Source organism: Ambystoma mexicanum, chromosome 8, assembly GCF_040938575.1.
Source record: "Ambystoma mexicanum isolate Mex_15411 chromosome 8, UKY_AmexF1_1, whole genome shotgun sequence".
NCBI lineage: Eukaryota > Metazoa > Chordata > Amphibia > Caudata > Ambystomatidae > Ambystoma > Ambystoma mexicanum.
This window is the reverse complement of record NC_090929.1, coordinates 776,398,660-776,424,297: the sequence shown is the minus strand read 5'-3', so window position 1 is coordinate 776,424,297 and position 25,638 is coordinate 776,398,660. Positions and strand designations below refer to the sequence as shown.

Here is a 25,638-nt window from a genome sequence, read left to right as displayed (position 1 = left end):
GATATGTGGTTCAGTGTCTTAACGTCCAGCTCTTAAGTGTGTGATCGTTAGAAATTGATTTAATCTCATTGTACCAGCACTTCAGAAATGTGGACACCTTGTGGGATTTATTGTGTAGGAGATGGGGTGTGGTTAACATTCCAGGTATGCAGGCCTCCCTTCCTACTCTATGGAAAAATATACTAGAGCCCAAAATGAGGCTAGCACCCAAAGACTCCTTAGGGCTGTGCTATGTTAGTACTTCTAATCAAGCAGGTATGAGTCGTTTCTTGACACCCTTGTTTGACCTGTGGGGTTAAGTCAGATGCCACTCAATAGCTTTTCCAATGCTTTATACGGCTGCTCCACCTCTAATGGACACACTACCGTGGTACAGTGTGCCTGGCCACTGTCTCTGTGCTGGTGAAGATGTGGGAAAAGAAGTACCTAAGGCAAAGATCACCAGTTTGAACAAAAACATTGTTTATTTTTGTGAGCTTGGTTTGACATTTCATCCTTGGGCTGTGAGCGGGAGGGCAAAGTGGGCCGCGTCTGGACAGGGGGCAATGTGCGATTGCAGCTGTGGGTGATGTTATGTTGAACCTGGACAGACTTCAAAATCAACAGCTTTGCATGAACAAGGAGCTGGCATGCTTGGGAGAAGAACTCTCTATCTACAGGGGATCAGAGGGGATGTGGTTGGAACTAGGAGAGACTAGAACTGGGTCTGGAGAGAGATTGCACAAAGAAAAGGAGATGTAGATGAAGACGGAAGGAAATCTTCTTTTGTTTCGATAAGTATGGGAAGCCACTGATGCATGGCAGCACCAATTTTCTATAACTGGCTTCATGTCAGTAATGGAAAATGGGTGCACCAGTTCCATAAATCTTACGTAATTGCACGGTTTTACTCTCTTGCGAGGGACAAAATTCATTTTTACTCTTGAAAATGCATTTACTCCCCAATTATAAAAACAGGGAGTAAAATACTCCCACCTTAAAATCTTATCTGGAGCACTGCCGACATATGATATGGTTTACTGACAACAGTTTGACACTGGTGGCTTGTACCACTATTAAGGCAAAACTAAAAATGGCTCTAGAGTCAGCTGCAGTCCATTTGAAAGCATGGGTGATATTGAATGGCCAATTTTTAATAAAGCAACTCATTCAAGTGTAACAGCCACCCATCAATGGTTTGCTACAAGAGGTCATCATCGACGAGAGGGGCTTTGTTGCAGCTCAAAAGAAGCAATATTTATTGACAGCTGCAATTACTTCCACTTCCCAGAAGAACCTATTCAGTTGTATTACATCATTGGTCTCCTCATTCACCACCAACACTCGAGGTTGTTCAAACTCCCCCTTCATTAGATTGTGCTATGGTCGAGAGGGGACGAACTAACTGCAACCGTTTGGAAACAGAGGGGCATGGGACCAAAGTTAACCATAACAGATGCCCAAAAGGACAGAATACCAAGTATACTTTGTCTTGGTGACCCCTCCATCTTTTCAACCAACCTCCCCTCTTGATTAGGTGAGAGGAGCGAAGTGGTACGTATACGTCTGTGGAAGAAGTTGCAACAGTTAGAAAAGAAGGCATAGGGAAAAAATGAAGAGCACTATTTTCTCGTTCGTGATTTAAATTGGAAGTGGTGTGTCCTGGCTCACTAACTAATCTTGTTGGGTTAATTTTCTGGTCGCCAAGCGCATTACAAAAGATGAAGAAACCTGGCGCACAGGGTTGCATCCCCTTTAAAACCTTTTCTTTAACGTGCTCGGGATTTTTAATATTTTCAATATCACAAAACAGGATGACGGTTTCCTTTCTGCATTCCCGCTCCACCTGCAAAAACCACGGGGTTTTAGGTATCCTGACCCTTTCATGATGAAGTAATATGAATGCATTCCCAGGGAATCTGCTTTTGTTTATTTTATTATTGGATATTTATAAAGCGCTTATACATCAAGACAGTGTATTAAAGCGCCACAAGTCAAAAGGGAAGGGAACAAAGGAGCAAATAAACATTGAAAATTGACAATGAATAAAAAGAAACAAACAACAGTCCAACTAGGCCATGTGACATTCAGAGCGTATAAGTGCAGTGAAGAGAAAGAAAAAAGGGGAGGGGTGGCAGTAAGAGCTATTATGGTCCCCCAGCAGTGGAGGAAGTGCCGGAGGTTCCTGTTTGAAGGCAACAGGTAAGTACATGGGCGGAGACGCAGTGACGCCATTTCACCAAAATGCCAGGGGTAGGGGAAGTGACATCACACGACCCTTGACCCCCTGATGACATCACAGGAAGTGATATCGCAGGAAGCGATGGAACACAACCTTTCACCCGTTGACAAAACAGAAAGTGGCATCACATAGCATTGTACACTATGAAAAATATGGTTACAATATCACTATAATGTGATGTACATTTCATACAAAAATGGATCGCCCTATGTATCGTTAAGATCAGTGTGTATAGGCCCATTTTACCAAATTACTGTGAATGCAAGCAGACATCCATGACCAAATGATAATGATGTGTTATTATACAGCACTTACGCTTAAACGCTTAATATCGAAAAAATATACATCCAATATCACCCAACCTGTGTTGGTACTCATTTATCGACCTCAGAAGGATGAAAGACTGAGTTCAGGTGTTTAAGAACAGACTAAATCAGTGACCCAACCCCTGAAGTGTGTCTGAAATAAACCTTTAATGAGTCTAGCAATTATTGTATAGAATTCCAGAAAGACACATTATTTGGTATTCCTATGCTTTCTTATTTAGAGTCAGTGCTGAAAGTGTTAGACTTGTGGCACTCCTGTTCTTATTTTTCTTATTTTTTAAAAGGGGCCTGAACAAGAAAGCCAGCCACTCCAGAAGTAAAGAGCCACATGTTGCTGGCCACAGCCCTGGAGCTTGCATTACAAAAAACATGTTTTTTTTCAGAGGTCGCAAGGGAGACCACAGAGGTCGCAGTTGTGACCTCTGGCTACCCCCAAAGCGCAGAGACGTTGCAGGCAAAGGGGGAGGTCTTCCACCCAACAGGTAAGTGTAGGTCAAAGGCAAACCAGCTGAGCAGCGGGTGTGGGCCCAGAGGGCAGTGCAGTGGGGTGGGGAGATGCTGGGGGCAGGGGGCCAGGATCCTTTTGGACTCTTGAGGGATCAGGGAGACAATCTCACTGACAGGGGTATGGTTAGCACGGAAGGGTTAGGGGGAAGAAGTAGGAGAAGGGAAAGGTCTTGAGTTGTTAGAAGAACTTGAGGTGGTCCGGTTCCAGATGGAGAGAGAGGGGGAGACTGTTCCATAGGGGGGAGCCAGCTGAGGAGAGAGATTGTCCCCCAGCTCTCTGCTTGGAGAAGGGTTTGACCAGCAGAGAGTTGGAGCGAGAAGATCGAAGGGATCTGGAAGGAGAGTATTTAGTAAGAGGAAGCTGCAGTTAGTGTGGTCCCAGGCTCCAGACAGCCTTGTGGATAAACACCAACATAAATAAACAGATAAATACTTGGCCTACTAATGTTCCTCTCTTATTTAGTGCTTCTGATGAAAACACTCAGCTTGATTGTTAAGTTAATACAAGATACATACACTTTGTCACAAGTTTCTTTCATTCCGCTATACCTCTTTTGCCCAATGTAATTCAATTCAAGAATCAGTTCACTACCATTCAAGCACAGGCAAGTCGCTAAACAAGCCATCTCACTCAATGTGTGCATATAATTCAAAAGGCATCAGCCAAGCAATGGCGTCCAATTACTCAGCGTACACACTCACCAAATCTTTCAGGAGATGGGGATCAGGAGGCTGGCTATATTACCTGTCAGCAATCCATTGTGTTTTTGCTGCTTTCAGTTCTGATTTCTTCAGCTCTAATTGAAATGCTTGACTTTATCTTTCCTTGCCAGTTCAGCTATACACTTGTGTTGCTCGATTTCCAGATGCACATGTTCCAGCTCTCTAGAAGCTTTTTTCGTTTTGGTGCTTTTTGGTGGCATAAGCCACCAAATATCGGCAAAACATTGCTACAAGAAGAAAGGTCAGCCAAGAAGCAGTCTTTCTAGTAGGCGTGACAACTGGAAATGCTGTACAATTACTAACGCACAAAGTGTTAATTTGTGTTGTACTACGCAGATGTAATCCAATAGTGGCTTGTCTAGCGTTCCCCCCCCAATGTTGAGTACTGTCATATATCACAGGTCCGTGAATTTCAAGAACGTGAGCTGCATAGTGATCTCTTTTCGCTTATCCAAGTCTTGCAAAACACATTAGCCATCTTGGAGTTTTAAGGTTAACTCTAGAGAACATGACATATTTTGGTAAAAATCATTTAAATTGGAAAGTAATGAGGAAACAATAGATTATGTTGTATACAAGTGTTTCAAATAGATTTAGCATTAAAAAATATACCGACATACAGCCCTCCAGATAAGATGTGTATCAGCCCTCCAGATAAGATGCATATCAGCCCTTTTTACACATGAAAATCCTGTAAATACACCACCTTTCTTTTTGTTATGCGTACCTTTACACAGAAAGCCCCCAGAAGGTTTGTAATCCTTTTGGAGTCCCTACCTCTATCGGGCACTGGGTGTAGCACTTCGGAACGTGGAATGGAAAGCTGTAGGTCAAGCCTTATACCGACTCAGCAGCACCATATCCGAGTTGACTGCATCTGAAGAGTTGTGCAGAAAAGAGACCAGGGCGGACAATGGTGTAGTCAGAATGCTACATAACCCCAAAAAAGAAGGCAGTTTCTGGCTGCGTTAAGTCCACACTCACAGCCATTTAGCAGATTAGTGCCAGGTTTAGTCGTGTTGCACACTGTAGTAGGTAGTCCCCTCCACCCATGTGCTGTTTGTGGGATAGACTATGCAAGTATTCCCCACTGTTCAAGCCTTCTCTACCTCCACAGCTACCCCTAACGAGGCTAATATCATCCAGCAGCAACAGCATAAATCACAATAAGCTGTCAGTATGTTGTGCTTCAGAGTCCATATAAAGACTGCATTCTGACACAATATCCTCCTCTAATGACATTGAGGCAGTGCTAGGCTCATGGTTAGTTAGATTTAACATCACATGCCTAGAAAATAATCTGAATCTAGTGGGCACCTTTATCTTGAGATTTGAGGGGTATGTAGAGTGCCTGCCTGCTTCCACTTTGGGTTAAGTTTGCTAAACAGGTTGCTTTCTTCATTGCAACGGTTAAATAAATGACATGCGTTCTCCAGGGTACGGTCATTGAACGCTATCTCCTGGGTTTTATTTGAGACGCCTTGCTTTTCTTTGAAGGGACACTGAGCTGGTGGGGTAGTTGTGACACCAGAGTGCCTCTCTTAAATTCACTAATATAGCAGTTTATAAACATTTGTCTATTTCCCATGCAATTGTGTCAATTTTGTTAAATTGGCTCCGATACTGTAATGGCTAATTGAAGGACGAATGGTCAGCAGATAACAGCACTGTTTCCAAAGCTCTGGGCCTGCATGGAAACTATGCTCTCGCCTCATGTAGAAGCACCAGTGCACTGAATCTCTGCATTGTTGACAGTCTATAGAATAATAATAATAATATGGTGGTTTTTATAGAGCTCCACATGGACGTACCACTTCTAAGCACTGTAATTATCAGAGTTATTACTCAGGCATGGAATTGTATAATTGTTCTTTTATAACGCACTTAATACCAGAGATTGGTTTCTAAGCGTGGGATCGGGATTTGAACCTGTGTTGTGCTATGTTGTCTTCCTTCCAAGACAAACACATTGCCCACGAGCTATCCCCCCTCACCTACCTATTTACCTGCATCGCAAAGATGAAGAGCAGAGTTGGCCTAACCCTTGTTTGGAACCTGTAACGGGATGAGCATGTTGCACTTGAGCGATCCATCCACACCCCTTCAAGCATAGGATGCATCGCAATCCATTGCTGGCAACAACAGCGGATAAGTGCATGAAGCAGGATGGCGTCACTGCAATGGGTGGCACTGGAAATAATTCTTGCCTGGGATTTTCCAGCAGTATGATGACCTAGTAAACGGGATTTCCCTATTGGTGGCCAATACAATGTTTTTCATTCATCTTTAGACAGATCTCAGACAGCTGTCCATGGGACGTGCTGTTAGTAGAATGGATCTCCATACTGCATTCCATGCATGCACTAGATGAATGTCATCTGCATGCATTTGGATGTATACATTGAAATGTTAGGCCAAGGGTAGCTAACCTAGCTTTTCATTCTGGTACTTGTAGTTTTTGAATTGTGGATGAGGTAAATAAATCTATACAATCATACACTTTATTTTGCTAATCATCAGATTGGTCTATAATGTGATTTAGGCGTTATTCAAATTCTACCCACAGCACAGTGTTATTTGTGTTCTTTAAATCCAAGCATTTACATGCATTTGTACCAACTAGTGATGAAGATATGTGGTTCAGTGTCTTAACGTCCAGCTCTTAAGTGTGTGATCGTTAGAAATTGATTTAATCTCATTGTACCAGCACTTCAGAAATGTGGACACCTTGTGGGATTTATTGTGTAGGAGATGGGGTGTGGTTAACATTCCAGGTATGCAGGCCTCCCTTCCTACTCTATGGAAAAATATACTAGAGCCCAAAATGAGGCTAGCACCCAAAGACTCCTTAGGGCTGTGCTATGTTAGTACTTCTAATCAAGCAGGTATGAGTCGTTTCTTGACACCCTTGTTTGACCTGTGGGGTTAAGTCAGATGCCACTCAATAGCTTTTCCAATGCTTTATACGGCTGCTCCACCTCTAATGGACACACTACCGTGGTACAGTGTGCCTGGCCACTGTCTCTGTGCTGGTGAAGATGTGGGAAAAGAAGTACCTAAGGCAAAGATCACCAGTTTGAACAAAAACATTGTTTATTTTTGTGAGCTTGGTTTGACATTTCATCCTTGGGCTGTGAGCGGGAGGGCAAAGTGGGCCGCGTCTGGACAGGGGGCAATGTGCGATTGCAGCTGTGGGTGATGTTATGTTGAACCTGGACAGACTTCAAAATCAACAGCTTTGCATGAACAAGGAGCTGGCATGCATGGGAGAAGAACTCTCTATCTACAGGGGATCAGAGGGGATGTGGTTGGAACTAGGAGAGACTAGAACTGGGTCTGGAGAGAGATTGCACAAAGAAAAGGAGATGTAGATGAAGACGGAAGGAAATCTTCTTTTGTTTCGATAAGTATGGGAAGCCACTGATGCATGGCAGCACCAATTTTCTATAACTGGCTTCATGTCAGTAATGGAAAATGGGTGCACCAGTTCCATAAATCTTACGTAATTGCACGGTTTTACTCTCTTGCGAGGGACAAAATTCATTTTTACTCTTGAAAATGCATTTACTCCCCAATTATAAAAACAGGGAGTAAAATACTCCCACCTTAAAATCTTATCTGGAGCACTGCCGACATATGATATGGTTTACTGACAACAGTTTGACACTGGTGGCTTGTACCACTATTAAGGCAAAACTAAAAATGGCTCTAGAGTCAGCTGCAGTCCATTTGAAAGCATGGGTGATATTGAATGGCCAATTTTTAATAAAGCAACTCATTCAAGTGTAACAGCCACCCATCAATGGTTTGCTACAAGAGGTCATCATCGACGAGAGGGGCTTTGTTGCAGCACAAAAGAAGCAATATTTATTGACAGCTGCAATTACTTCCACTTCCCAGAAGAACCTATTCAGTTGTATTACATCATTGGTCTCCTCATTCACCACCAACACTCGAGGTTGTTCAAACTCCCCCTTCATTAGATTGTGCTATGGTCGAGAGGGGACGAACTAACTGCAACCGTTTGGAAACAGAGGGGCATGGGACCAAAGTTAACCATAACAGATGCCCAAAAGGACAGAATACCAAGTATACTTTGTCTTGGTGACCCCTCCATCTTTTCAACCAACCTCCCCTCTTGATTAGGTGAGAGGAGCGAAGTGGTACGTATACGTCTGTGGAAGAAGTTGCAACAGTTAGAAAAGAAGGCATAGGGAAAAAATGAAGAGCACTATTTTCTCGTTCGTGATTTAAATTGGAAGTGGTGTGTCCTGGCTCACTAACTAATCTTGTTGGGTTAATTTTCTGGTCGCCAAGCGCATTACAAAAGATGAAGAAACCTGGCGCACAGGGTTGCATCCCCTTTAAAACCTTTTCTTTAACGTGCTCGGGATTTTTAATATTTTCAATATCACAAAACAGGATGACGGTTTCCTTTCTGCATTCCCGCTCCACCTGCAAAAACCACGGGGTTTTAGGTATCCTGACCCTTTCATGATGAAGTAATATGAATGCATTCCCAGGGAATCTGCTTTTGTTTATTTTATTATTGGATATTTATAAAGCGCTTATACATCAAGACAGTGTATTAAAGCGCCACAAGTCAAAAGGGAAGGGAACAAAGGAGCAAATAAACATTGAAAATTGACAATGAATAAAAAGAAACAAACAACAGTCCAACTAGGCCATGTGACATTCAGAGCGTATAAGTGCAGTGAAGAGAAAGAAAAAAGGGGAGGGGTGGCAGTAAGAGCTATTATGGTCCCCCAGCAGTGGAGGAAGTGCCGGAGGTTCCTGTTTGAAGGCAACAGGTAAGTACATGGGCGGAGACGCAGTGACGCCATTTCACCAAAATGCCAGGGGTAGGGGAAGTGACATCACACGACCCTTGACCCCCTGATGACATCACAGGAAGTGATATCGCAGGAAGCGATGGAACACAACCTTTCACCCGTTGACAAAACAGAAAGTGGCATCACATAGCATTGTACACTATGAAAAATATGGTTACAATATCACTATAATGTGATGTACATTTCATACAAAAATGGATCGCCCTATGTATCGTTAAGATCAGTGTGTATAGGCCCATTTTACCAAATTACTGTGAATGCAAGCAGACATCCATGACCAAATGATAATGATGTGTTATTATACAGCACTTACGCTTAAACGCTTAATATCGAAAAAATATACATCCAATATCACCCAACCTGTGTTGGTACTCATTTATCGACCTCAGAAGGATGAAAGACTGAGTTCAGGTGTTTAAGAACAGACTAAATCAGTGACCCAACCCCTGAAGTGTGTCTGAAATAAACCTTTAATGAGTCTAGCAATTATTGTATAGAATTCCAGAAAGACACATTATTTGGTATTCCTATGCTTTCTTATTTAGAGTCAGTGCTGAAAGTGTTAGACTTGTGGCACTCCTGTTCTTATTTTTCTTATTTTTTAAAAGGGGCCTGAACAAGAAAGCCAGCCACTCCAGAAGTAAAGAGCCACATGTTGCTGGCCACAGCCCTGGAGCTTGCATTACAAAAAACATGTTTTTTTTCAGAGGTCGCAAGGGAGACCACAGAGGTCGCAGTTGTGACCTCTGGCTACCCCCAAAGCGCAGAGACGTTGCAGGCAAAGGGGGAGGTCTTCCACCCAACAGGTAAGTGTAGGTCAAAGGCAAACCAGCTGAGCAGCGGGTGTGGGCCCAGAGGGCAGTGCAGTGGGGTGGGGAGATGCTGGGGGCAGGGGGCCAGGATCCTTTTGGACTCTTGAGGGATCAGGGAGACAATCTCACTGACAGGGGTATGGTTAGCACGGAAGGGTTAGGGGGAAGAAGTAGGAGAAGGGAAAGGTCTTGAGTTGTTAGAAGAACTTGAGGTGGTCCGGTTCCAGATGGAGAGAGAGGGGGAGACTGTTCCATAGGGGGGAGCCAGCTGAGGAGAGAGATTGTCCCCCAGCTCTCTGCTTGGAGAAGGGTTTGACCAGCAGAGAGTTGGAGCGAGAAGATCGAAGGGATCTGGAAGGAGAGTATTTAGTAAGAGGAAGCTGCAGTTAGTGTGGTCCCAGGCTCCAGACAGCCTTGTGGATAAACACCAACATAAATAAACAGATAAATACTTGGCCTACTAATGTTCCTCTCTTATTTAGTGCTTCTGATGAAAACACTCAGCTTGATTGTTAAGTTAATACAAGATACATACACTTTGTCACAAGTTTCTTTCATTCCGCTATACCTCTTTTGCCCAATGTAATTCAATTCAAGAATCAGTTCACTACCATTCAAGCACAGGCAAGTCGCTAAACAAGCCATCTCACTCAATGTGTGCATATAATTCAAAAGGCATCAGCCAAGCAATGGCGTCCAATTACTCAGCGTACACACTCACCAAATCTTTCAGGAGATGGGGATCAGGAGGCTGGCTATATTACCTGTCAGCAATCCATTGTGTTTTTGCTGCTTTCAGTTCTGATTTCTTCAGCTCTAATTGAAATGCTTGACTTTATCTTTCCTTGCCAGTTCAGCTATACACTTGTGTTGCTCGATTTCCAGATGCACATGTTCCAGCTCTCTAGAAGCTTTTTTCGTTTTGGTGCTTTTTGGTGGCATAAGCCACCAAATATCGGCAAAACATTGCTACAAGAAGAAAGGTCAGCCAAGAAGCAGTCTTTCTAGTAGGCGTGACAACTGGAAATGCTGTACAATTACTAACGCACAAAGTGTTAATTTGTGTTGTACTACGCAGATGTAATCCAATAGTGGCTTGTCTAGCGTTCCCCCCCCAATGTTGAGTACTGTCATATATCACAGGTCCGTGAATTTCAAGAACGTGAGCTGCATAGTGATCTCTTTTCGCTTATCCAAGTCTTGCAAAACACATTAGCCATCTTGGAGTTTTAAGGTTAACTCTAGAGAACATGACATATTTTGGTAAAAATCATTTAAATTGGAAAGTAATGAGGAAACAATAGATTATGTTGTATACAAGTGTTTCAAATAGATTTAGCATTAAAAAATATACCGACATACAGCCCTCCAGATAAGATGTGTATCAGCCCTCCAGATAAGATGCATATCAGCCCTTTTTACACATGAAAATCCTGTAAATACACCACCTTTCTTTTTGTTATGCGTACCTTTACACAGAAAGCCCCCAGAAGGTTTGTAATCCTTTTGGAGTCCCTACCTCTATCGGGCACTGGGTGTAGCACTTCGGAACGTGGAATGGAAAGCTGTAGGTCAAGCCTTATACCGACTCAGCAGCACCATATCCGAGTTGACTGCATCTGAAGAGTTGTGCAGAAAAGAGACCAGGGCGGACAATGGTGTAGTCAGAATGCTACATAACCCCAAAAAAGAAGGCAGTTTCTGGCTGCGTTAAGTCCACACTCACAGCCATTTAGCAGATTAGTGCCAGGTTTAGTCGTGTTGCACACTGTAGTAGGTAGTCCCCTCCACCCATGTGCTGTTTGTGGGATAGACTATGCAAGTATTCCCCACTGTTCAAGCCTTCTCTACCTCCACAGCTACCCCTAACGAGGCTAATATCATCCAGCAGCAACAGCATAAATCACAATAAGCTGTCAGTATGTTGTGCTTCAGAGTCCATATAAAGACTGCATTCTGACACAATATCCTCCTCTAATGACATTGAGGCAGTGCTAGGCTCATGGTTAGTTAGATTTAACATCACATGCCTAGAAAATAATCTGAATCTAGTGGGCACCTTTATCTTGAGATTTGAGGGGTATGTAGAGTGCCTGCCTGCTTCCACTTTGGGTTAAGTTTGCTAAACAGGTTGCTTTCTTCATTGCAACGGTTAAATAAATGACATGCGTTCTCCAGGGTACGGTCATTGAACGCTATCTCCTGGGTTTTATTTGAGACGCCTTGCTTTTCTTTGAAGGGACACTGAGCTGGTGGGGTAGTTGTGACACCAGAGTGCCTCTCTTAAGTTCACTAATATAGCAGTTTATAAACATTTGTCTATTTCCCATGCAATTGTGTCAATTTTGTTAAATTGGCTCCGATACTGTAATGGCTAATTGAAGGACGAATGGTCAGCAGATAACAGCACTGTTTCCAAAGCTCTGGGCCTGCATGGAAACTATGCTCTCGCCTCATGTAGAAGCACCAGTGCACTGAATCTCTGCATTGTTGACAGTCTATAGAATAATAATAATAATATGGTGGTTTTTATAGAGCTCCACATGGACGTACCACTTCTAAGCACTGTAATTATCAGAGTTATTACTCAGGCATGGAATTGTATAATTGTTCTTTTATAACGCACTTAATACCAGAGATTGGTTTCTAAGCGTGGGATCGGGATTTGAACCTGTGTTGTGCTATGTTGTCTTCCTTCCAAGACAAACACATTGCCCACGAGCTATCCCCCCTCACCTACCTATTTACCTGCATCGCAAAGATGAAGAGCAGAGTTGGCCTAACCCTTGTTTGGAACCTGTAACGGGATGAGCATGTTGCACTTGAGCGATCCATCCACACCCCTTCAAGCATAGGATGCATCGCAATCCATTGCTGGCAACAACAGCGGATAAGTGCATGAAGCAGGATGGCGTCACTGCAATGGGTGGCACTGGAAATAATTCTTGCCTGGGATTTTCCAGCAGTATGATGACCTAGTAAACGGGATTTCCCTATTGGTGGCCAATACAATGTTTTTCATTCATCTTTAGACAGATCTCAGACAGCTGTCCATGGGACGTGCTGTTAGTAGAATGGATCTCCATACTGCATTCCATGCATGCACTAGATGAATGTCATCTGCATGCATTTGGATGTATACATTGAAATGTTAGGCCAAGGGTAGCTAACCTAGCTTTTCATTCTGGTACTTGTAGTTTTTGAATTGTGGATGAGGTAAATAAATCTATACAATCATACACTTTATTTTGCTAATCATCAGATTGGTCTATAATGTGATTTAGGCGTTATTCAAATTCTACCCACAGCACAGTGTTATTTGTGTTCTTTAAATCCAAGCATTTACATGCATTTGTACCAACTAGTGATGAAGATATGTGGTTCAGTGTCTTAACGTCCAGCTCTTAAGTGTGTGATCGTTAGAAATTGATTTAATCTCATTGTACCAGCACTTCAGAAATGTGGACACCTTGTGGGATTTATTGTGTAGGAGATGGGGTGTGGTTAACATTCCAGGTATGCAGGCCTCCCTTCCTACTCTATGGAAAAATATACTAGAGCCCAAAATGAGGCTAGCACCCAAAGACTCCTTAGGGCTGTGCTATGTTAGTACTTCTAATCAAGCAGGTATGAGTCGTTTCTTGACACCCTTGTTTGACCTGTGGGGTTAAGTCAGATGCCACTCAATAGCTTTTCCAATGCTTTATACGGCTGCTCCACCTCTAATGGACACACTACCGTGGTACAGTGTGCCTGGCCACTGTCTCTGTGCTGGTGAAGATGTGGGAAAAGAAGTACCTAAGGCAAAGATCACCAGTTTGAACAAAAACATTGTTTATTTTTGTGAGCTTGGTTTGACATTTCATCCTTGGGCTGTGAGCGGGAGGGCAAAGTGGGCCGCGTCTGGACAGGGGGCAATGTGCGATTGCAGCTGTGGGTGATGTTATGTTGAACCTGGACAGACTTCAAAATCAACAGCTTTGCATGAACAAGGAGCTGGCATGCATGGGAGAAGAACTCTCTATCTACAGGGGATCAGAGGGGATGTGGTTGGAACTAGGAGAGACTAGAACTGGGTCTGGAGAGAGATTGCACAAAGAAAAGGAGATGTAGATGAAGACGGAAGGAAATCTTCTTTTGTTTCGATAAGTATGGGAAGCCACTGATGCATGGCAGCACCAATTTTCTATAACTGGCTTCATGTCAGTAATGGAAAATGGGTGCACCAGTTCCATAAATCTTACGTAATTGCACGGTTTTACTCTCTTGCGAGGGACAAAATTCATTTTTACTCTTGAAAATGCATTTACTCCCCAATTATAAAAACAGGGAGTAAAATACTCCCACCTTAAAATCTTATCTGGAGCACTGCCGACATATGATATGGTTTACTGACAACAGTTTGACACTGGTGGCTTGTACCACTATTAAGGCAAAACTAAAAATGGCTCTAGAGTCAGCTGCAGTCCATTTGAAAGCATGGGTGATATTGAATGGCCAATTTTTAATAAAGCAACTCATTCAAGTGTAACAGCCACCCATCAATGGTTTGCTACAAGAGGTCATCATCGACGAGAGGGGCTTTGTTGCAGCACAAAAGAAGCAATATTTATTGACAGCTGCAATTACTTCCACTTCCCAGAAGAACCTATTCAGTTGTATTACATCATTGGTCTCCTCATTCACCACCAACACTCGAGGTTGTTCAAACTCCCCCTTCATTAGATTGTGCTATGGTCGAGAGGGGACGAACTAACTGCAACCGTTTGGAAACAGAGGGGCATGGGACCAAAGTTAACCATAACAGATGCCCAAAAGGACAGAATACCAAGTATACTTTGTCTTGGTGACCCCTCCATCTTTTCAACCAACCTCCCCTCTTGATTAGGTGAGAGGAGCGAAGTGGTACGTATACGTCTGTGGAAGAAGTTGCAACAGTTAGAAAAGAAGGCATAGGGAAAAAATGAAGAGCACTATTTTCTCGTTCGTGTTTTTAAGTTGGAAGTGGTGTGTCCTGGCTCACTAACTAATCTTGTTGGGTTAATTTTCTGGTCGCCAAGCGCATTACAAAAGATGAAGAAACCTGGCGCACAGGGTTGCATCCCCTTTAAAACCTTTTCTTTAACGTTCTCGGGATTTTTAATATTTTCAATATCACAAAACAGGATGACGGTTTCCTTTCTGCATTCCCGCTCCACCTGCAAAAACCACGGGGTTTTAGGTATCCTGACCCTTTCATGATGAAGTAATATGAATGCATTCCCAGGGAATCTGCTTTTGTTTATTTTATTATTGGATATTTATAAAGCGCTTATACATCAAGACAGTGTATTAAAGCGCCACAAGTCAAAAGGGAAGGGAACAAAGGAGCAAATAAACATTGAAAATTGACAATGAATAAAAAGAAACAAACAACAGTCCAACTAGGCCATGTGACATTCAGAGCGTATAAGTGCAGTGAAGAGAAAGAAAAAAGGGGAGGGGTGGCAGTAAGTGCTATTATGGTCCCCCAGCAGTGGAGGAAGTGCCGGAGGTTCCTGTTTGAAGGCAACAGGTAAGTACATGGGCGGAGACGCAGTGACGCCATTTCACCAAAATGCCAGGGGTAGGTGAAGTGACATCACACGACCCTTGACCCCCTGATGACATCACAGGAAGTGATATCGCAGGAAGCGATGGAACACAACCTTTCACCCGTTGACAAAACAGAAAGTGGCATCACATAGCATTGTACACTATGAAAAATATGGTTACAATATCACTATAATGTGATGTACATTTCATACAAAAATGGATCGCCCTATGTATCGTTAAGATCAGTGTGTATAGGCCCATTTTACCAAATTACTGTGAATGCAAGCAGACATCCATGACCAAATGATAATGATGTGTTATTATACAGCACTTACGCTTAAACGCTTAATATCGAAAAAATATACATCCAATATCACCCAACCTGTGTTGGTACTCATTTATCGACCTCAGAAGGATGAAAGGCTGAGTTCAGGTGTTTAAGAACAGACTAAATCAGTGACCCAACCCCTGAAGTGTGTCTGAAATAAACCTTTAATGAGTCTAGCAATTATTGTATAGAATTCCAGAAAGACACATTATTTGGTATTCCTATGCTTTCTTATTTAGAGTCAGTGCTGAAAGTGTTAGACTTGTGGCACTCCTGTTCTTATTTTTCTTATTTTTTAAAAGGGGCCTGAACAAGAAAGCCAGCCACTCCAGAAGTAAAGAGCCACATGTTGCTGGCCACAGCCCTGGAGCTTGCATTACAAAAAACATGTTTTTTTTCAGAGGTCGCAAGGGAGACCACAGAGGTCGCAGTTGTGACCTCTGGCTACCCCCAAAGCGCAGAGACGTTGCAGGCAAAGGGGGAGGTCTTCCACCCAACAGGTAAGTGTAGGTCAAAGGCAAACCAGCTGAGCAGCGGGTGTGGGCCCAGAGGGCAGTGCAGTGGGGTGGGGAGATGCTGATGGCAATTGGGCAGGGGGCCAGGATCCTTTTGGACTCTTGAGGGATCAGGGAGACAATCTCACTGACAGGGGTATGGTTAGCACGGAAGGGTTAGGGGGAAGAAGGAGGAGAAGGGAAAGGTCTTGAGTTGTTAGAAGAACTTGAGGTGGTCCGGTTCCAGATGGAGAGAGAGGGGGAGACTGTTCCATAGGGGGGAGCCAGCTGAGGAGAGAGATTGTCCCCCAGCTCTCTGCTTGGAGAAGGGTTTGACCAGCAGAGAGTTGGAGCGAGAAGATCGAAGGGATCTGGAAGGAGAGTATTTAGTAAGAGAAAGCTGCAGTTAGTGTGGTCCCAGGCTCCAGACAGCCTTGTGGATGATGCAAAGGATCTTGAATTTTATCCTTGCAGGAACCATTAGAGAGATGTTAGGGATGGAGAGATATGGTCCTTGGGTTTAAGGCCATGGATAAGTCTAGAAGCCCTATTCTGCATTAGTTGAAGAGGGCGGAGTGAAGAAAGAGGCAAGTTGAGGAAGAGGCTGTTACAGAAATCCAGCCTGGAGAGAACTAGAGCTCTATATTGAGCTTCTGGGGGAAGGTGAGGAAAGGGAGACTGCATCTAAGGAGGTAAAGTTGAAAGTGGGCCTTATTGGCAAGGTCTAAGATGTGAGGAGTGAAGGAGAGAGAGGAGTTGCAGATGACCCCAATGTTTCTGGCTTTAGTGGAAGGAGCGGGAGGTGAGCCTGTAGAGGGCGACCAGAGTGCATTAGGGAAACGAGGAACAGGTGTCCCGATAGGAAGAATCTCGGTTTTACTGGCATTAAGACAGAGATCATTGGAGGTGCACCAAGACTGAATAGCAGGCGTGCAGTCAGGGATGAAAGAGGAGGAAGAAGAGGGGAGCTTGAAGAACAGTTGTATCATCTGCAGAACACTGAAAATGAGGAGAGAAGGCAGAGATCAGGTGTGCAAGAGGTGCATGTTAGATGTTGAAGAGCCAAGGTGAGAGGATGAAGCCCTGGGGAACACCACACATAGAGAGAGTGGTGGTGGAGGAGAACGAGCCCAGGAGCAACTGGGAACAGCGATTAGCGAGGAAGGAGGTCAGCCAATCCAGTTCATGGAGCCGCTTTACGAGAATAGAGTTGTGGACCGTGTCAAAGTCGGAGAAGAGCTCAAGGAGAATGAGAACAGCAGGAGAGTTAGAGTCAAGATTTTCAAGCAGTTCTTCACAGGTGTTCAGGAGAACAGTTTTGGTGCTTCTGAATGCCCAGAATCCAGATTGATGATCATGTAAACAACCAACGAGCTCAGTGTGTTGGGTCAGTTGGGGAAAGACCAACTTCTCCTGGAATTTCCCAAGGAAGCGTGAAGTAGAGATAGGGCGGTAGCTGGCCAGACACAAGGGGTCAGCTGAAGGCTTTTTTAGGAGGGGGTTCACAAGGGAAAGCTTGAGAGAGGAAGGGAAAGAGCCAGAGGCTAAGGAGTGGTTGCAGAAGTAAGCAAGAGCTGGAGCGAGGGAGGATAGGTTGTCCTTAATGGTTCTGAAGGAGCAGGGCGATACCCGTTTGGATGAGACCTTCATAAAGTGGACTACTCTATATCACAGCAGTTGTGATGGGTGATAGGGAGGGGAAAGTAGGTGGGAGTGGAAGAGAGGCCAAGGGACTAAGAGGGATAGGAGGGGGAGTGGAGGAAGGGGAAGGAGAGAGAGAGGTCCAAATGTCCTGAGTTTTGGAGTTGAAATGGGTGGCTATTGTAGTACAGATGGCCTGAGAAGGGAGAGGCGAGGTGGAGACTACACTGGGATTGGCTAGTTCCTTGAAGATTTTGAAGAGTTCAACCGTATTGTTGGAGGCTACAGAGATACGGGTCTGGATGTGGGCCCCCTTCTTGGAATGGATATAGAGACAGAGGACGAGCCTGAGGTCTGCCACATCAGTTCAGCAACTCTGCACTCGCGTTTCAGAATGGCTAGATTGGAGTCATACCAGGTGTTCATTTATGCTTGGAGGCAGGTTTCAGGCTGATCCTCATGACAGGGGTGAGAATGTCAAGAGTGTTAGTTCTAGCAAGATGAAGATTGGCGGGGACAGAGTCAGTGGGGGAGTCAAGAGGAGGGCAGGGAGGAGGGATGAATGTGAAGGCAAATGCAGCAGCTGACACTCGTTTCATCAGTGGGATGGCCGTGAAGGAGGCTGGCAGTGCTGGTGGAGGCTCTGTCAGATGGCCAAGAGGACCCAGATGAGAGAAGATAGTGGTCACACCAGGAGAGAGGAGTAGTGAGAGGGTTGGAGAAAAGAAGATTAAAAGGGGTGTAGGCATCAAGGGTGTGTCCGGCAGAATGGGTAGGGTCAGAAGGGAGAATAGTGAGGGAGAGGTACAGAGATCAAAGAAGAGTGTAGAGGCAGGAACAGTGGAGTCAAGGTGGATGTTGAAATCACCAAGGAGGAGGAGTTTAGAGCTAGAAATCAGAAGAGAGAATCGAAAGTCAATCCCTTTCGGAAAGGAAGACAGACACAGGGCCAGGAGGTCTGTAGATAGTGGCAATGGTGCGAGAGAGTGTCGGAGAGACACCAAGCTTGCAGACAAGTCTTTCAAAGGAGGAGTAGGGCTGGGTGGGAATGAGAGTAGTAGGGCCATTTTCAGGGAAGTTCAGGGCTACTCCACCACCAGATTGGTTGGTGGGCCAAAGCTTGGAGAGGAACTTGTAGCCGTCAAGGAGGCTTGTTGTAAGCACCTGCTGATAGTAGGATTCCATAGAAATCCAATATAAATGTTGTCTGCTGTGCGTAAATAGCAGGAAGCATTTACACTTTTTGCCAAAATGAAGTGCAAAAAAGTGTTGCAACTGTTGAAAATTATACAGATAGGAACCACGTGCACTGATGTGCAAACTTTGGCAGACCGCTCCGTGCAATTAACACTTCCAAGAAAATGTGCCAGAATATGTGTACTTCTGTATAAAACAAGCATACTTACATGATTTCAGATAGCTAACAACTAACAAGAGCACTGTTGAGCATGCCGATATTTTGAGAAAATGGAGGTCAGATGTAATTGTGAGTTTTGATGGAAAATCTTGAAATACATTGTATACGTATGCGCACACAATGCATTTACTGATGGAAATCATTTTCACAAATGCAGTTGCTTACACCACCCTTTTGCTTTGTGATCACAGGAGTTGTTTTTGGCATTTTCTTAGGTGAATGCACTGACATTCTCGTGTTTTTAAAAATGTGCAGAGATTTGCAGAACGTCATATTCCTCTTTAAACATGTATGCGACATCATAGTAGGTATTGCATGAAGATCTACGCTGCAACGTCCGTTTTGCTGGTAGATTGTTTCAATCTTGAAGCTTTTTTCTTAATTGGACAATCTTGTCTTGCAGTTGGTACTGTGAAGGAAAAAAGCTTGAACACTCTCCAGATATCCAAATCATTGCGGATGGAAATGTCCACTCGTTAATTATTTCTGAGGCTTTTCAAGAAGATACTGGACGTTATTACTGTATTGCTACAAACACCCATGGGAAGGACTCAACCTTTGCTGAAATTTACATCGAAGGTACTTACAAAGGCATGCATTATTGTAGGAAGCCAGACAAGACAGCATATGATTGTCATTTTCTTTCAGGATTATTTGCTATCTACCAAACCATCTTGCCAATAGACCCGAGCAATGCAATATTTGAACGATTTGTGGGAAATATAATTAAACTGATTTAATTGCAGGTATACAGGTTCACTGAAAACACAAAACGCATTACATAATTTCAAGATTATGGAATTGTATTGGATACGTTTGTAGAAATGTAATTCAATATGGATACTTTATTTAAATGTTTTGCAGTTTTGTTAATTGTGATCCTGGCCAAAAGTTAGGAAAACCCCACTTAGTATTTCCTCAATTTAACATCGATAACATTGGTAAACATACAGATGTTAAACTGTAAAGGGATGCCAATTCAGTGACATGACATGAATAGCAGAACTGACATGACACACCCGATGACATCAGTTGAAGTGCGGTCATATATAATGTAATATAATATAAAGTGAAGTTGTATAGTGCACTCCTGCCATGTTTGTTGGCCTGGCTGCGCTCAACCGTTTACACCGATGGCAGCTATATTAAGCACAACATTAACAAAATAACGAATAATTTCCAAACGCAGTGCCAGGTCAGAAATTATATTTTGGGTTGGTTTGCACTAACTGAGGTAGTCCCCCAGTCGTGGTGTTGGCTTTCCGTTGTCATGAATCTCCTTTTGTCAATAGTGAGGCTTCTTCTAGAGCCTCCTTGAAGGATGCAACTCATTTTGTATGTGCTGCCCAACGTAGCCCCCAAGACAACCATAAGAGAGGTATCGCAACATACCCCATTTTGTGCCTTGGTGAGTTCCCCATCACTCAGAAAATCTTCCACTGCTGCAGACTGATGGCATGTACTTATTTTATGTTGATTGCATCGTGTGTGGTATTTTAATTTCAATAGAACCATTGTGTTACCTGACAAAGGAGAAAAAGAGCTCCATAGAGTTTTTTAAAGCTTTGTTACTTGGCCATTTTCTTTTTGGTCCTTCTTTCTAATTGTACATATGGGAACAACCATTTTCCTGTTTTGTCCACATGTGCTCAGACTCAGTGCTCGCAAAGACTTCCTTTTATGAATGTAGGAATGCAAGTCAGTTCAGACTTTGCAAGAGTCTCCGAGACATCTAATCCCACATCAATGTGTGTAATCGCAAACGAGGGTTTTGGCTGGCCTTCCCTGATTGCATGGCCACTAAAGCTTTCAATTGTATAACTATGGTGACTGGAGGGTAGAGATGGCCCCCCTGCTTTTCTCTGTGAGTATAAATGTGGAGCCCCAAGCTATTCACCAAATTCTACCGGAAACGTCCCGCAAGTAACTGGTCGAACAGATGTTATTGAGGATTCACATTGCTGGATGTGCTGCTGACTCTTGATACCCCTAAGGGTAAAGCCTTGCTTTTATCTGTCTAAGGGGGATCCTGCTTCCTACCCTTATCCAGTAGGAAGGGTTTGATGCTCTGGATGTGTAGTCCAATGTGCTCTCATAGAAGCTCCTGGAACTTGTAGTCCACTGGGACAGAAAAGAGAGTGTCCACTGGAAACTGGATAGTATTTTTCCAGATATTCACAAGTGCTCTTCCATCATAGTGCATCCTAGACTGGATGGTTTCAGATGTTTTTGTTTGAGGAACCCTTCTACATCCTGTCCTGTTTCCTTTTGTTCTGACCTGTTTCAAAGGGCCAGACTGGTGCTTCCTTGCTGCTAATGCTGTCATGTTTACTGCTTTAGGGGTCCTCCAACATCGTCTTCCCCATTTTCCGCCACCTAGCTATGTTTGGGGACTGTGCTGGCAGACCCTTCTGTAGCAGAAGGCACCAGGATACAATCTAAAACCTGATAATGGAGCTTACCTCTAAATCTGCGACCACCGGACTCCCTTTATTTCTTCCACTAACCTGGTACACGTCCAGGGGGCTTTTGTTTCCTTTTCATCTGTGGTTTAGTACTACTGTCCTGTGAGGCTTCTCCTGCGGACCTTGATTTGTATTTATTTTATTTATAGAGCACCTCCAGCCCTGAGGCAGCTGAGCGCTGTTCTTGCAGTTTATACAGTGTTACATATAGCATTCAATTATTTACAATGGCACGAGATATACATTTTAACACATCCACAGGATCCACAGGTTTTGCTAGTTCTCAGCATTCTTCCTCTCAAGGGCATCTGGTCGTCCAAACTGGGTTTCAATTGCCTCTTTCAGGGTTGTCCATTGTCGCCAGCCAGAAGATTGCCATCCTGCAGCACCCCATACTCAGATAATACTATTTGTAATTTCCTATAAGTGGGAGCTGCATCACAGGCTTTCTTCAGGTAAATTATGGAAAAACATTCTAAAACTTCCTAAACTGTCTAGTTATAAAGTGTTTTTACTTACACGCTTCAATTGAATGCTTGCTTAGATTGTTGTTTTTGATTTTTAGGGACACTTTACTGTTTCGGATGCATACACTTTCAAGATTAATTACCTGTGCGGTAAATATTGTGTATGATTATCTTTACATGTAAAGCATATTTCCACTGGTATACAGTGACGGCATTTCTTATTGTGTGCTATGTGTGTTTAGCTGTATTTTAGTAACACTCCTCTCCACTCCCAAGAGTGAGGCATGACTGGTCAGTCACACTACCAATGGGAGAGTTAGAAATAACTAACGATAAACCCTTCATAAGACTATGGCCCTCATTACGACCCTGGCGGAAAGCGACTGACCGGAGCGCCACAGCGTAAATAGCGTTTCCGCCATTGCACGAAGGAGCAAAGTGCGGCCCATTCCGACCCATCGGGCACGAGCACCACGCCACGGCGGAAGTGCAAAGTCCCCGATGGCGGAAATGACCCCAAAACGGCCCACACCGCCGCCGTACGGCGCCCTAGGTGCAATACCGCCACCCCTCTTAGCGGTCACCGCAGTGTGCGCCTACCGGAAAGTACGGTGACCGGAAATATACGGAAACGGAAGTTAAAACATGGGCCCGGAACGGAAAACATCCCGGCGTACACCTATAAAAACACTAAAACCACACAACCACTAAAATCACTACCCTGAAACACACCCCAACCCGTCAACCACCCTAGCGAAACCAAGAAAAATGGGAAAAGTAGCGAAGAAAGCGTGCGACCGCAAGCGGCAGGTCCACTTCTCCCGTGAGGAACTCACCGTGCTAACAGAGACCCTCCAGGAGAATGCTGCCGTCGTCTTCTGCACGCAAATGACCAGGACGGCACTTGCAAACAAGAAGGCCATATGGGCTCTGGTGGCACAGCGGGTAAGTGCGGTGGGGACCGCACCCCGCACCCCACAGCAATGCCGCAAGCGATGGGACGACCTGCGGATACGCGTCCGCAGCATACTCTCTGCCAACCGCAACATTGCCACAGCCACCGGGGGAGGTCCTGAATCACCCATCAAGTTGACCCCCTGGGAAGAAATCTGTGCCTCCACCATCGGAATGGAGAGCATAGAGGGAGTCGGAGGGATGGAGAAAGGAGTGCAGACATCCGAAGATTCAGGTAGGTGGGCCAGATAAAACAATGCCAAATCCACACAGTCCATCCATGTGAAGTACCATGCGTCCACATAGTGCAACAGAAACACATGTCCACGAGAACGTCCACACACATCGGCCTGATAGCGCACGTTAAAACCCACAATAAATACATAAATAATTAAAAACCCCTAATACACGCACTACACGTGCAGCAGGCACACCCTAACTGCAGGCTGCCAAACAACTGCACCCTCACTCCACACACAAATCAAAGCACCTCCAAGGCCCCGACCCAAATCACCCTCAGGGACCACCCCAAAGCATGTGATACAATGCCATTCCAATTCCCACAGACCCATCAATAACCCTTGCCCTCCTTTACTCCACCACAGGGTCCGATCCAAACGACGAGCTACAGGACACCCCTACCAGCACACCTGCAAAGAGGGCCAAGACCAACGGCCAGAGACCCTCCACCTCAGCTGCACGCATCAAGACACGGCAGCAGCACAAATCAGGTGGCAGCACAGAGGAGGGAACATCAACAGGCACCCCAGCAGCCAGCATGCCCACAACACCACCACCACAGGTCCCCCCAATGGATGCCACAGAAGGCACTGCCTCTGGTGGCAGCGGCACCATAGGTGACACCCCATTGAAGGCAGCATGCTCGGACACAGAAAACGGGGATGCCGAAGTCAGATCCATCCATGACCTGTCCCAATCCCCCTGTCTGTCCCATCCCGTACAACATGAGGATACCACACAGGGGCACCCACAAGACGACGACTGGCCATCCCCCACAAGCCCTGTGGCAAGGCAACATGAGGACAACAGCCCCTCTGTGACACCCCCGCAAATGGCCATGGCCCAGCAGAGGCAACAGTCCCTCGACCAGTTGATCGAACAACAGCAGCAACTGGCCACACTCCTCAAGGACCATGCCGATGAATGTGGGGGCACTAAGGCAGACATAGAAACATCAACTGAGACACTTAGGGCAGAAATGGAGAGAGGTACAGAGACGCTAAGGGCACAAATTGAGAGAAGCACCGAGAGCCTGAGGGGGGAACTGCATGCGACGTCCAAAGACGTATGTGCCGAACTTGCCGCAGTGCGCCGTGTGCTCACTGAGCTCTCGCAAACCCTTAGGGACATGCATGGACGTGAGCAGGCAGACACATCATCCGTTGCAAGTTCCGTCCAGGGCAGCCCCCAACGTAGATCTGGAAGGAACCTGCGCTCCACAGGCAGGGGTGCCCCTGATACCCGCAGAGGGGGCATGCAATAGCGACAGCCCACTGACAATGAGCATCTTTGGACACTGGTGTTCGGGGGGGAGGTAGGAGGGTGGAGGGGGTGTGTTGGGCTCACTTGGGTGGCGGGTCGATAGGGTGTTCAACATGATATCACATATGCCATAAAAAGTGCACGATCAACCAATGAGAAGTGTGGACATTGATCTTTGTGTACTAGGCCATCATAGGCGTACAGTCCATATTGTGCATGTCCCAGACACACGCAGTGCCACGAGTCCCGTGTCCATGTATCAGCCACCAGGCGTGAGTGCTAGAAGCATACATCAATGAGATGCTGACGAATGTCACGGGCCTCCGGTGCCTCGCAGACTCCATGAGGTGCTGCCACATCCCCACCCTCATCATGACCATCATCAGGTGCTTGCAGTTCTGCGTCAGGGGGCATGGGCACATTTCTACGTACGCACATGTTGTGGAGCATGACACATGCCATCACCATCTTTGCAACCTTCTCATGGCGGTACAGGAGTGCCCCGCCAGACCTTCTGAGGCAGCGGAAACGAGTCTTCAGTAGGCCGAATGCCTGTTCAATGACTACACGGGTACGTGAGTGGGCATGGTTGTAGTCCTCCTCATGCTGGTCCCGTGGGTTCCGGAGTGGTGTGAGGAGCCATCTCTTCAGTGGATATCCAGCATCACCTGTATGTGGACGAGAAACGTATGATGTGGAATGCCATTGATACGTACGCACACCCCCCCCCCCCTTCCTGGCAGGTCATTGCCAATTCACATACCCCACATCATCATGCATGTAATGAGACTCACCGAGTAGCCAGGATCTGTTCCCTGCGTGTCGCTCCATGTAGCGTGGTATTGTAGAGTTCCTCAAGACCATAGAATCATGGGTTGATCCAGGGAATCGGGCACAACAATGTGTAATGATCCTGTTGGAGTCACACACCATCTGTACATTCAGGGAATGAAATTGTTTTCGGTTGCGGTACTGGGCCTCCATGGCATGTGGGACGACCAATTCAACATGGGTGCAGTCGATGGCACCAATGCAACCCGGTATGCCGGCAAGTGCATGGAATCCCACTTTTGTGTTGGTTATTTCCTGCTCCGAGCGTGGTAGAGAGTTGTAGTCGTCTGCGTGCTGCAGGAGGGCATCGAGCACTTGCAATAGTGTCCGTGAGAACAGTGGCTGAGAAATGCCATGCAACTGTCCGACTGTGTGCTGGTAGGTGCCTGTGGCCAGGAAGTGTAGTACAGACACCACCTTCAGTAGGGGTGGGATGGCGGTTGGGCTATCTATCATGCTGACAAGGTCAGCCTGTGTCATGTCCACAATGGCGGCTATGGTGTCCCGGTCCAGACGGTAGAG

At 45.2% G+C, this 25,638-nt stretch overlaps 1 protein-coding gene across 1 annotated transcript in view; it reads left to right on the top strand.

Annotated features, from left to right (window-relative positions):
* Window positions 1–25,638, top strand: part of MYPN (myopalladin) — a 1,604,598-nt gene that overhangs the window by 207,888 nt on the left and 1,371,072 nt on the right. The window contains exon 3 of the mRNA XM_069610599.1: window positions 19,300–19,475. Within this exon, the coding sequence (XP_069466700.1) occupies window positions 19,300–19,475 (176 nt within the window). The remainder of the gene's footprint in view (window positions 1–19,299; window positions 19,476–25,638) is intronic.